Source organism: Rhineura floridana, chromosome 1 (assembly GCF_030035675.1).
Source record: "Rhineura floridana isolate rRhiFlo1 chromosome 1, rRhiFlo1.hap2, whole genome shotgun sequence".
NCBI classification, from domain to species: Eukaryota; Metazoa; Chordata; class Lepidosauria; order Squamata; family Rhineuridae; genus Rhineura; species Rhineura floridana.
In genome coordinates this window covers 157,557,991-157,572,440 of record NC_084480.1, presented here as the reverse complement: position 1 = coordinate 157,572,440, position 14,450 = coordinate 157,557,991, and the positions used below count along the sequence as shown (strand labels likewise).

At 41.1% G+C, this 14,450-nt stretch overlaps 1 protein-coding gene across 5 annotated transcripts in view; it reads left to right on the top strand.

The window, feature by feature from the left end:
- TRPC4 (transient receptor potential cation channel subfamily C member 4) overlaps positions 1-14,450 on the top strand; it is a 270,872-nt gene that overhangs the window by 174,142 nt on the left and 82,280 nt on the right. For all 5 annotated transcript variants that reach the window (XM_061639275.1, XM_061639293.1, XM_061639284.1 and 2 more), the window contains exon 5: positions 13,667-13,806. In XM_061639275.1, coding sequence (XP_061495259.1) covers positions 13,667-13,806 — 140 coding nt within the window. The remainder of the gene's footprint in view (positions 1-13,666; positions 13,807-14,450) is intronic.

Here is a 14,450-nt window from a genome sequence, read left to right as displayed (position 1 = left end):
TCATCCTCGTCGCCCTCTTCTGAACCCGCTCTAACTTGTCTATATCTTTCTTAAAATGAGGCGCCCAGAACTGAACGCAGTATTCCAGATGAGGCCTGACTAATGCAGAATATAGTGGGACTATTACTTCCCTCGACCTGGAAACTATAGCTCTGTTTATGCAGCCCAAAACTGCATTTGCCTTTTTTGCCGCAGCATCACACTGCTGGGTCATGTTCAACTTGTGATCCACTACAATTCCAAGGTCCTTCTCACATGCACTACTGCTAAGCCGGGTATTTTCCATCCTGTACCCGTGCATTTTGTTTTTGTGGCCTAAATGCAGAATCTTGCATTTGTCTTTATTGAATTTCATTTTATTAATTTCAGCCCAATTTTCTAGTCTATCCAGGTCCCTTTGGATTTTATTCCTGTCTTCCATTGTGTTAGCTATCCCTCCCAGTTTCGTATCATCCGCAAACTTCATAAGGCTTCCCTCCACCCCATCATCTAAGTCATTGATAAAAATGTTGAAGAGTATCGGCCCCAGGACAGAACCCTGTGGCACTCCACTCGAAACCTCCTTCCAGTTTGAAGCAGAGCCACCGACGACCACTCTTTGAGTACGGTTTTCCAACCAGTTGTGAATCCACCTGACAGTATTTCCATCTAGTCTGCATTTGACCAGTTTGCTAATCAAAAGGTTGTGGGGGACTTTGTCAAACGCTTTGCTGAAATCTAGATAGATGACATCTACAGCATTTCCACCATCTACTAAGCTAGTGACCCGATCAAAAAATCTGTGAGGTCTCAACAAATTCCTGAGATACAGAAAATTATGCATTGAGACACAGAACCATATGAGAAGCCCTTTCCATAGGGGACTTCATGACATCAAGAGACTTTAAAAAAGGCCTACCCATGTACAATACCAAGCACTACCAGTACAAGGCCAAGCTGTTTGCCTGAGCATCAGCCCCAAGGGTGTTTACAAAGATGATAGTAGTGCTGATAGCACAGCTTAGAATACACTTATACCCGGATTTAGACAATATATTAACCAGATCCCTGTCGCTTCCCAGAGCACAACAGGATTTGCAGTCCACCCTGTAATTCCTGAGGAGGCATGGTTTTCTGATCAATGTACCCAAGAGTCAGCTGACTCTCTCACACACAATGGTGAACCTAGGAGCCAAGATCAATACATTACAGGGCATTCTTATCCCCTCAGTGGACAGAATTTCAAACATCAGACAGCTAATTCTCAAATCAATACCCACAACACAGCAGTCATCATGGACTTGGCACAATTGCTAGGTATGATGATGTCATGCATGGAACTGGTTCCCTGGGCCATGTTCCATTCCAGGATCCTTCAGTGGGCACTCCTGCCATTTCAGGAAATCGTATCTCACAAGAAACACAAATTCGCCTCACACATCAACTTCTCCACTTGTTTTGTGGTAGCTCAGTCCCAAGACTCTAATCATAGGCATTCCTCAGAGACCCTGTCTGCACAGTGATTATGATGGATGACAGCCTTCAGGGCTGGGGGCTCACTGCCAACACCTCACAGCAAAAGAGAGGTGGTTAGAGAAGGAGGCAGCCCACAGCATCAGTTGGCTAGAACTGTGGGCAGCCCACTTTGCATTCAGGCACTTTGGACAACGCAGAGAACTAAAAAATGTGCTGCTTCTGACTGATAACTCAAGTACAAAATCTCGCATAAATCGTCAGGGAGGATCTCAATCCAAGTCCCTGCACAGGGAAGAAATGGGTTTACTCAACTGGGCAGAGTCCCACCTCACTTGAATAGTGGCACAGCACAGTAAAAGAAGTCATTCAAAAAGCAGATTACCTGAGCCTTCATCACATATTACAAGGAGAGTGGTCGCTGAGCAGTCAGGCCTTCCACATCATACAGACACAGCTGGGGGACCCAGTGATAGACCTTTTCACCATCTAACAGAACACCAAGACCAAGAGGTTCTACTCATGCTTCCACTGTGCAAAGGTATACACTGTATACACAGGGTCTGCTTTACATGTTCTCTCCTTTCCCCCTCCCAGTGAGGATACTCTGCAAAATTTGATAGGAGGAAACGTACCTAATCCTGGTGGTTTCTAGTTGACCCAGAAGCGCCTGGTTTTCAAAGATCCTACATCTGGTGACCACATCTATTCTTGCCCCTTTCACCCCACTTATTGACACAAGGTACACCACCTGGACCCAGCTTAGCTCCAATTAGCCGCATAGACTTTGAAAGGAACCAGCTGACAAAAGGCAGGGTGTGCACCAACAGTAATAGACACTATGTTAGTGTCTCACAAAAAGCCCACTAATAGAACAGAATTTATGAAGCACCGTGGAGGGTGTTCACCAGATGGTGCTGTAGAAAATGGGTAGACAAATTCCAAGCAGAAATACCAGAACCACTACAATTCCTTTAATCTGTCCTTGAGCATGGCCTTAAGCCTAATATTCTAAAATGACCAGTGTCATCACTATCTTGTGATATCCTCCTCAGGCTCCAGATCAATTCGCTCTCACCCTCATTTTAAGAAATTCTTCAGAGGCACAGCCCTGCTTTCCCCACCGGTAGTGCACAGGTTCCCTACATGACACCTGCATACAGTTCTCAAGGCACTAACCAAGCTGCCTTTGTTTTGCCAACAGGCAAGAAAATTCAAGAGATTCTAGAGGCAATGAGCACACAAGTGGGAAAAAAGGATTGACAATACTTTAAATGAGAGCTGTTGGTGTTTCATTATAGGCAAGGCACTTAAACAGATAAAAGCAGCTCTTGAACAGTTATCTTACTTCTCCTTTCTGTTGTCTGGGAGCCCCAGATAAGAACAACGGAGGGCACCCAGTTGGCCACCCTCTTACACAGCACCGCACTGATCCTGGTCTGTGTTGAAGCCCCCTGAGCAACAGTTAGGGTGCCATAAGTGCCAAAAGAGCCCCTGGACCTGGGTGCAGGTTTGCACTTGTGACTTTAGCTATACCTTTGGGGATGTTTTTCTTAATTTGGGTCTCACGCTTCTGCCTTTGTTTATCAGTTCTGTTGGTCAGTGTCCTTGCTTTGTAGAGCCTGATTCATTGCAGCTGCCTTTGAAGGCCAAGTTCCCAGGCTTTAGCAGTGAGAGAAAACATCTTCGCTAACAAGTGATTGGCTTCCACTGTCTATTTTTGCCAATTAAGGGCCTCTCTTACCTCATCTGTATTACATAAACAAAATGTCTCAGATTTATGTACTATACAAGCAGGGTGAGAAAGAAAGCAACAAGCCCACCTGCCTGAGATGCAGGGGTGTGAGACAGGAGTATGGGACAGGGGAATTGAGTATGCCACACTAAGCCTCCTTGTACATCAAGATGTTTTGTGAAGACATGTTCCCATACAGCCTTTTCAACCGTTACCAACAGTCTCACTATGCATTCTTTTGTTCAAGGTTGGCTTCCTAGTAGCAATCATGTCAACAAGAAGAGTGTCTGAACTCAACGCCCTCTCAGTCAGTAAGAAGCTATGTATCTTTCATTACGACAATGTGGGTGCTTCGGGTGGACTTGACATTCATTCCCAAGGTCAACATAGTGTTCTACAAGGCTCAGGAGCTTAACCTTCCCTTCTTTTGTCCCCATCTTTCTCACCCCTCAGAGAAAGCCTGGCATACCTTAGATGTAAGGTGAGCACTCTATACATATATTGATAGATCCAAGCATTTCAGGCAGACACTCAGTTTGTTTGTGTTCTTTCACTCATGATTGCTGGGACAGAAAGCAAAGCCCCCCACAGTGGCCACATAGATGAAAGCATGCATAGTGATGACATGAAGCCCAGCACTTCAGACCACCTAGGCAAATGACAGCACATTCCACTAGGATGACAGCTTCTGCGGCTGCACTAGCTAAAAATGTCAGCATTCCAGACAGTTTCAGAGCCGCAACATGGACATCTCCATCCATGACATCACAATATGGACCTGTATACTTCTGTAGTAGCAGAATTTGGCAGGACAGTGCTGCAGTATATGGTGTCTCACCAGTGAGAGGCCATTCAGCATCCCACCGTAAGCACAGACAAGCTTTGGTAGGCTGGCTTGCATTCTACTAGGAAAATGGAACATTGGGGAACTTACAGTGAATGGGTCTTTTCTAGCAGAAATTGCGAGCCCACCAGAGGTAGGCTCAACTTCAAGGGAGCAATATGGCCAGATTAGCCTAACTGCTGAGCACAACTGAAAGTTATTGACTTTTTAAAAGATCATAGCTGCTATTTGAGAACTGGCATTACTATTAATAAATCTGAAACATCCAAGCACATACCTAACAATATAGTACAAATAGTAATTATGTGTATTTGAAGAAATGCAGCCATCCATAGGCGACCAAGTTCTGATAGGACAGATAATTGTCTCTTCTTCATATGAGATGTAATTTCCACCTATCCATATTTTAAAAATTATATCAGTTTCATAGCAATCTAACTGTCATAGTTTTGCTCAGTTAATCTTGGGAATGATAATCTGATGTGAGTGCTGAGATTCTCTCTTAGAGAACTTGGTTCCATCACAAAACTAGTTTCTGAGCAGAGAGAATAACTGTTAAACTGGTTTAGTCTGTAGTATGGATACACCCTTGTGGTATATCCAGATCAGCACTCCTCTTCGTTGCTTTTTGTTTTAACCCAGATTTTCCAAACAGCTGTGCTGGCAGGGACTGGTGTGAGCTGTACTACAAAATATCTAGAGAACACCAGGTTAAAGATGGCTGTCATTAAAGATGTCTGAACCTCAAACAGGTGTTAGTGTGCTCAACTTAACTGTGTGATCTAGGACCAGGAGCCACACAGTAAGCTTAACAACCCCCTCAGGACTGAGGTGGTAGTTGGTATACATTTTTTAAATAAACAGTAAAATTCAAAAAGTGCCAACATTTTCATGCAGAGGAACTTTCCGATGGCTCTCTGTCATCTACATCCATTCTTAAATTTGCTTGATAACAACCAGGATTGATGTGATTTAAATCATGATTTAAATCACTTCTCTGAAGGACTCAATTTTCATGATTTAAATCATTTAAATCACTAGTGAGGAATATTCTAGTTAATAATCATTTTTAGTAAAAGTACATTATTGTTTAATATAACCTTAACACATATTCAGAGATGTAGTTTTCATTAGAAGGTAGGTACACACTAAGCAATTATTCTGAATTGTTTTCAGATTAATTTTCGTCAAAAATTGGATAATTTGGTCATTTTAGTACTAAAACAGAATGAAGTTGTGAAGTCATTCAGGAGATGAACTAGCTCCAACTGTTCAATTAATCACATTTTTGTCATGGTGTGCCAAAATCACCAACAACAAACAGGCTTTTAAATTGTACCAATAAGGTTGTTTATTCTTCTGGTTAGTTTCTTCTTCAACAAATGACAACATTAACGAAACACGCACATGGATTTTTGAATGGTTAACTATTTTAGTTTTTAGATAAATGGAAAGTTCTTTAAAAATAAAATTCAGACAATTTCATCCAAGTCAACATAAGAAACTTAAAATATTGGGTGACACAGTTAACTCAGTCTTCTTCTTCACCGTTGTCTTCTTTGTTCATTGTCTGGAAGAGAAATATAAGCTTTCTTTCTTGTGTTTTCAATTCCCAATTTATTTCTCAATTCAGAATGAATTAGTCCAGTGGTTCCCAACATTTATGAGTACAGGACCCCCTTTTTAAGCTCAAAATTTTTTGTGACCCCCTCCACACTAATTGTAATTTAAGCCTCTGTTAATTGAAAAAATGGTGCATGTCCACATCATATCTCAAAATATCTGTTTCCATAAAAAGCTCCCTGCAAACAGGGAGGTGTTGCTTTCTTTTCAAATTGGTATCCGCCTCTCCCCACATACACAATCTGAAGTCGTATAGTCCTGTCTCCCAACACCAGTGGGTTACAGTGTTGAATCCAGGTTCAAATCCGCACCCAGCCATGAAGCCCACTGGGTGACCTTGGACCATACAGTCCCTCAGCCTGACCTTTCTCACAGGGTTGGTGTAAGGATAAAATGGAAGGGGGAGGAGCATGTGCACCACCTTGAGCAACTTGGGGGAAAGGTGGGATATAAATGCAATCATAATTAATTAAATAAATACATTTCAGCTGCAGTATGTGGACCCCAGCCTCAGCCAACCTGTTTAATAATAATAATAATAATAATAATAATAATAATAATAATAATAATAATAATAATAATAATAATAATAATAATAATAATAAAAGAAGAAGAAGCAATGTAGTAGTGGTGGGGATGCTAGATTGTGAAGACAAAAGGGTAGATAGATTGAAGAGGGGGGTTAGTGCTTTTAGGCCTTGGGTTGATCATCAGAACTGATGACTTGGTTAGCATGCACTTCGGGAATGAGACTGGAGCAGAAGACAGATCAGCGCATGCATACACACAAACACACCTGCTCCTCCTGCAAGCATCTGCAGGTGTGCATGCATTTGGGCATGTGGGAGGAGAGAAGCCTTCAACTGCCGCAGCATCTTGGAGAAAGATGGGGGGCAGAGTGTAGGTGGAAGAAAGGGGAGACACTAGCATGCACACAAAGCCTCAGAGATGAGGGGCGAGTGAGTCCTGAGCTTCCTCACTGCTCCTTGGTTATGTCTGGGCCAAAGGAAAAATCTGGGCAGAAAGCAGCCTTTTCTTGCAGCCTTGCTTCTGTTTGCTTCATGAAAAGCCTTCCCCTCTCATTCTGAGTAAGGGCGTCATTAGCAGTGGCAGTGCGAGGAGACGGGAGTTGGTGATAGTAATCCCCTCTTCTTCCTGGTAGCTCCACCCTCAGCCTCCTTTGGCATCTGCCACATGTTTTGCAGGCAGATGTCTGCCCTCAGCATGCTACTGCTGTTAAGAGCCGGATACCATTTCAGTGGTCTCTTCTTTGTTCAGATCTACTCCATCTCCCCAAATTCTCTATTCATTTACCTTCTCTATCTTTGTACTTAGGGGGAGGCAAGGCAGAGAGAGGGGGGGAGAGAGAGAGAGAGTGCACCTCACCTACACTGCCTGCAGAATAGGATTGATCAGGTTCTCTCCCATCTCCACAAACTGCTATTAACATATTCATAGCATATCATTAGTATTCATATTTTTAATCTAGGCTCTTTTTTTTTACTAATTTTAAGAAAATTTTGAAATCTAGTTTAAATTAAAAACTCCAATTTAAATAAAAATATCATTAAAAAAACATTGATTTTTATCAACCCTGATAGCAAGCCACATGGTAAAATCAAATCCTTTGAGGTTAATTTGCCAACAGCAAGGGCAAAATGTTGAATAGCTTTTTTATTCCAGCTAGAGTTCTTTTATAAAGGCAGCAGTATTTAGTAACAAGAAGGCAACAAAATGTGGCTCACACTACAGTAGGGCGCCACTCATACGGCGGGTTACATTCCAGACCCCTGCTGAAAAGTGAAACCCTCCAAAAAGCGGAACTCTGTCAATAAAATGGTGCCCGGCGCCTGAAAAACACCGTAAGAGCGGAACAAGCGCTGTATGAGTGGGGCCTTACTCTGATTGAAAACTGCCATATTAGTGGAACGCTGAAAAGCGGGCCACTGAAAAGCAGGGCCCTACTATATTTAAAGAAGTATATTTTTTGTTATTTCAAACCTGAAACTCTCCCAGATTTTTTTAAAAAAGAAGTACTTTAAATTGTTAAACCTCTCCTCCCCTGATCCCATAATAATTATGGATCCCCCTGATCTTAGATGATATCCACTAATAGGCAAAAAACCTTGCGGTTTAAGAACGTACCTATAGCCCATAGATATTTCTATCAAACTTTAAAAGCAGGGAAGTTGGGCGGCTATAGTGAATGCACCAGGGGAGCAGGAGACCTGAACTCCTCTCTGAGATATTGGACTGCCCTACAAAGTTGTCAGCATGCAAACACAATTTAGGTTGGTCTTTCACAGGCCAATCCAGTTGCTGTGTAGCTTGGAAGAATTTGGTAAAATGTGCCTCTGAGCATATGGTGAGTGGTGGCAACACCTGCCATCTCCAAAGATGGAGAATTATATTTTTGTATGTTTGTTGGTGTTCTTCTTCCTTTACTTATTTCCTGTGTTACTAATGTTTCTACAGAGAATCTAAACCAGAAAATTTTATTTCCCTCATTATTCATCCTAGAAATCTGTGTCAAATTTACTTTCATTAATTTCAAAGTCTTTTTATTGGTCAATGTCATATGATGGTGCAGACAGCCTTTTGTGTTTCAAATTGGAGGTTATGTCCTACTTCTATTTTGGGTGCATTAACAGTTGAATGTGAAACAGCAGTTTGATGTAAAATCAGATGGATTACAATATGTTGCTACTTCAGCAATCTCTAGCTGTTGGAAAAAAGAGGATGCATGTTTTCAGCCTGCTATGTTTAAACCACTTCATTTAAGGCAAGGTGGGCATGGTCAATTAAAAACATAGATCACACCTAGAATTTTACTATAATATATTTCACCTTCCACTGTTTTATCTTGTGCAAATTGAGACACTTCTGAGGTCCACTGGATCAGCCTTTCCCAACCAGTGTGCCTCCAGATGTTGGACTACAACTCCCATCTTCCTGACCATTGGCAATGCTAGCTGAGGCTGATGGGAGTTGTGCTCCAACAACATCTGGAGGCACACTGGTTGGGAAAGGCTGCACTGGAGACTATTCTGCAGAAGTCAGTGCCATTATCCCACAATTATGTTTGAAGTTTTTTTAGTATAAATTTTGCAAAGTGTTGCTGTACTTCACATATTCATAGAAACAAAAGCAAAAGAAAATGATTTCCTATAGAAAACTTCACTAAAATTTCAAAGTAAATCAGACGTATTTAAAGTGACCATCTGAACTATATCAACTGTCTTAATAATGTTGCTTTGTCCCTGCTAAAACAAGATCAACACAGCACATGTCTTCTTTCTATTATTTGGGCTGATTGCAGGTGTTGCCACCACTCAACATATGTTCAGAAGCACATGTTACCAAATTCTTCCAAGCTACACCGCAAGTGGATTGGACTGCAAGGGGAAGGAGGGTATTGGAAGGGGATGGGGTGGGGAGGGAGGGGCAAAGGAGGGGGGAGGGAAAGGGGAAGAGGGAGGGGATCAGAGGGAGGAGAAGGGAGGGTGGGTTTGATCGTTTGCATACTTTTTGAGTTCAATGGAATTTATTTCTGTGCAATCATGTTTGAAAATGGAAATGGATTGCTTCAAGTCGATCCCAACTTACGTTGATCCTATGAATAGGGTTTTCATGGTAAACGGTATTCAGAGGTGGTTTTACTATTGACTTCCTCTGAGGCTGAGAGGCAGTGACTGGCCCAAGGTCACCCAGTCAGCTTCATGGCTGTGTGGGGATTCGAACCCTGGTCTCCCAGGTCGTAGTCCAACACTGACCTGGGGGAGGGGCAGGGAGGGGAGGGGGTGGGGGAGGAGATTGGGTGGGTGGGCACTGGGCAGAAGGGGAGCCCCTTTCCTTTCCAAAAGGAAAACATTGTGAACAGTATCAGTGCTTTTTAGCGTTTCCCCCACCTTTTTATTCTACAGAAGGCGCATGTAGCCTCCCACCCAAATTTAAACCAAAGCCACATCCACATCAGGTCTTTATTTCACTTTGGACAGTCATGGCTTCTCTCAAAGAATCCTGGGAATTGTAGTTAGTGAAGGGTGCTGAGAGTTGCTAGGAGACGCCCTGTTCCCCTCACAGACCTTTAATCAGAGTGGCTGACTGTTAAACCAGTCTGGCCACTGGAGCTCTCTCAGTGGAACAGGAGTCTCTTCTCAGCAACCTTCACAAACTACACTTCCCAGGATTCTCTGATGGAAGCCATGACTGTCTCAAGTGAAATCAAAGTCTGGTGTGGGTGTGGCCCCCTGATTAGGTAAACCAAGCAGCTGTGAGTCTGGCTTTTAGAACTCTGACAGTTGGTTCTTTCTGAGCATGCCCCGCTTTATCATAGGGTGCCAGCCAAAATTTCTTAAATTAATTAAAAATCAGCCAGGCATTTTTTTTAACTTTTAAACTGCAGAAGATGAAGGTCAGAGTATGTGGCAAGGTCAGTATTAGGATTACAGGTATTCTGTGAACATGGCTGATTTTTAATGAATTTCAACAGATTATGAGAACTCTGAGGAAAAAAAGGCCAAAAGGGCTCTGGGGGGGTGTTCCTCTCTTTTTAGACTTTGAACTCTCGATTCTCTCTGACTGTTTTGTGTATCTCTATGAAAATTGAAAGGGTTGTTAAGCAAGCGTTTCTGAGTTCAGGACTATAAATTTTGTAAGGTTTTATTTTGAAATGAGCTTATGGGAAGCCTCAGAATGGCATGGGGGTATTTTCAATTTAACATTGTGGAATGTGAAAAATCTATGCTGGCTATAGTATACAGCCACTCTTGTGGCTGTATAAACAATAAAAACATAATAAAACCAACCTGAAACCTGAATTTATAGAAAGAGACTCACATTGGATCCATCACTGAGCTCTCTCACAAGGTCACAAAACAAATACTAAAAAAGGGGACAAAGAGCTGAGAGGTTTTGTGATCTTCTAAGAAACAGCTCTGACTATGTTTAGAACATATATCCATTATTTAGATCAGTCTATGTGTAGTGGTTAGAGTGTTGGACCACAACCTGGGAGAATCCCCACACAGCCGTAAAGCTCACTGGGTGAGTCACTGCCTCTCAGCTCCAGAGGAAGGCAATGGTAAACCACCTTTGAATACTGCTTACCATGAAAGCCCTATTCATAGTGTCGCCATAAGTTGGGATTGACTTGAAGGCAGTCCATTTCCATTTCCATATCAGGTTATTGAGTCTACCCTGACTTGTACTATGGCTGTAGGTGTATGCTGGAGGTGCCAACCCATCACCCATGGATTGCATGGCACACGTGAAGCCCTACCCAGCAGGCCGTCCAGACTCTGGGCTTTTTTTTTAAGTTCATCTCTAGTCCTTCTAGAAAGAAAGTAGTAGAGCAAAACTCTTCTAAGTAATTAATGTGAAATGAGCAAGCCTGGCTGCTCCTGCTTGTCAGTGTTATTGGACTATGAGTTAAAGCTGTGATTGATAAGTGAGTTGTTTGGACACCAGGCAACAGGAATTTCTGGGATCCTAAATATCTTTTGTTTTCCCATCCATTTTCCTACACTTTTATTACTGTTGTCTTTTTTCCTAGTCCGTGGCATCTCCATAGTTTGCCCTTCCTTTTTCCCTAGCAACTTTCCTGTGCTGGATTCAACTGCGATGAAGTAGTGCCTAGAAATTTTTTCTGTAAATACTACTACACAATAAGTGTGGGTGAACGTTAAAGAATCCACCTCCCCCTAAAAAGGCAAATGTGAAAACTTTGTAAAGACACTTGGGATTTGCTTTACGGTTGGCATTGGAGGGGAAACAGGGCCCTTGTGCCTTTAACAGCTTTATGACAGGCAGAAATTCAACACGTCAAGCCTTTTCTAGTATGGAAATACAATTATGGGAAAAGCTTCACCAAGACTACATTCCAGTTTTTGTGTTATGTCATGCCCCTATGGAAGTCACTTCCAGCACTGTCTCAAAATCTGAAATGTGCCCTCTGGTCCAAAAAGGTGGAAACCCCTGGTGTATGCTATGACTAAATGATAATTCCTCTGTTCTGATAATGCTAATGATAACAGGAGACGGTGGGAACCTGTGAAACTGCTAGTGGTAACACTAGTAAATGATTTTTTAAATTTGTTTTGTCTGCCTAGAGACAGACAATGTCCATATTGGGGATATAATCTCCTTTTTTAAGTTTCATTTTTCAGTGTTGCCCCCTAGTGGTCATTAATGATCTGATTCCTTTTTCCTCCAATATCTTTTCATTTTTCCGATCTCCAATTTTTTTTTTTTTTGTGCAGAGAATTATCAACATTATAGTCACTATTTATTCACGAGTCTCCACTGGTATCCATCTTTATTCTGAACTCTGTAATTATCGCCTGTTTACATTCCTTTTCAAGTGCATTGCAGAGCAAATTAAGGCAAATTAAGGCAAAGTTAGTGTCTTCCCCCTGCTGTTTTCTGTCAGTTACAATCAGCACCTCATTTCCCCCTGCTGTTTACAATCAACATCTCATTCCCTCCTGCTGCTTTCTGTCTGTCAGTTACAATCAACACTTCATTGATATCAGTGAAAGGGAATGCACATTTGAAGAGTTCACATAGAAAGTAGATAGATAAAAGTATCACACTATTGATGATTTCAGAGTGATTAAAAAAAAAAAGAATAGGAAAAGAAGAATGAATCAGAATCCAGGCACGGAAAATTCTCTCAGAAAGATAGAGAATATCAGAAATATTCATTAATCCAATGGCAAATCAGATTATTGTAGAAACAAAGCCCATCGCTAGTCCATAGCAATAGTTTTTGATTAGGATTGGCTGAGCAGTGCAGAGAGGTTGGCAGAAATGTCTCCAGGGGTCTCTCTAAGATGAAATTGAAGGATATGATGAATACAAAGAATGTGGTTTTGAGATTTTGGGGGGAACTTTAAAAACAAGCCTTCATTTCCCTACATGTTTGTTGATGGAGTTATTTTAACAGGATGGAGAAAATGCTGGAATTTAGTAGTTCCTTTTTAAGAACTCTTAAGTGTGCACAAGATATATAAGTGTGCATCTGTCATCTGAGTTATGGTCTCCCTATTTGGGGTTCATATATTGGTGGTGTTATGCTGTGATTGGGTGTCTTCACTCTTGGTTGAAGGGTTATATGATATAATGTAAGTGTAAGTTCCTCTCCTGTGCCACCCACATCCCATCCCACCTGTATCTTCACTCCAGTTTGTGTTTCGGGGAGGGGGGGAGTAACAGGGTTGCCGCTGAATACTTCAGCTCCTCAGCTGGAGGATCTTCAGCATAGGATTTCATGGTAAAAGATTCTTTACATTCTCTTCCTAGAACTATTATTTTCCAACATATATCAGTACACTGACTTTTCTTAGCTACTTAAAATATATGTTATGATTGTTCAAGCAAAGCATCCTCTTTGCATGAAGTTTCCTGTTAGCCATTTCTCAGAACGAGTGTGTTAAATCAGTTACAATCACATGAAAAACAAAAGGCGTTCATTGCTGTCATAGGTAATAAAAAATTATTTTCCAACACATTTCATTTGAAGTGACTGAATTTTTTAACCACACGTAGTTCCTCTCAAATACGATTCAAACAGCAGATAACTAGCACTGTTAGAGAAAAGAAAGAGGCACTACTGATGCTAAATTTCATGAAGTATTGTGCAAAGTGATTCATTAAAAGAAAATAAAAGTTTGAAAGTTAGTTATAAATTTGAACTTGAAATCACAGACTGTTGATTACAGAATAATTCTTCTCACCATTGCCTTTAGGTTGCAATCAGTGAGACCACAGTACATGCAGCCATTGTTTTTGCACCTCCTGTTCACTTCAGTGGGGCTGTACTGGAGAATTTCCTGTTGATTGTGCTGCTTGTATTTTGGAAACATGAACCACAAACGAAAAATGATAGACATAACTTAAATGATAGCAATGGTTCTTATATTTAAACATGGTGTTTTTTAAAATTTTAAACACAATAGCTTAATTAAACAATTCATACAATTAACATTATCACTGCTTTTTTATATTTGCAGGGTTTATCTGGGGTGAAATTAAACAAATGTGGGATGGCGGCCTACAGGATTATATTCATGACTGGTGGAACCTGATGGATTTTGTAATGAACTCATTGTACCTGGCAACAATATCTTTGAAAATTGTTGCATTTTCAAAGGTAATTAATATGTATATTCATATTGTTAACATATTAAATACTTGACATTTCTTTAAATGTGATTTTTTTCCTTTTCCAAAGTACCTTCATTTTGTATCACCTTTCATCTCTGATTAATATCTTACAATGCAAGGACCAGTAACAAAGGTTTTGGGTGATTGTGGAAAATGTTCTTTCTAAATTAGAATTGTTGGATCTAATAAATGGGACACAAGCAAAATGGAAATTCAGTGCAATTCAGTGTTCAAATTTACAATTCCCTGAAGAATTTATCTTTATTAGTTAAATGATATCTAATTTGGAGAAATGACACAAAGGAACTTATTGTAATTAGGCCCTGTGTGCCTATCTCTGTTATGTGGCCTGTTGATCATGATGAGTAGCTGTTTTAAGTTGGGGTGCTGTTTGTAAGCAAGTACAGGCCTACTACCCAAGGCATCTGCAAGGAAGTATCAATGTCATATCCAGCCAGGACTGTAGTGTAGATAATTGATTATCTGTTTGTGGTTTCTGTAGTGTGGTGCTTGATGGGAAAAGTGGTGTTGTGTTATTTACTCAGTGGCGGTGGGTGGGTCTGGTGAGGCAGAGGGCAGGGCAGCTAACAGTAGGCAAAGTCAGGGATCATAGAATCATAGAATCATAGA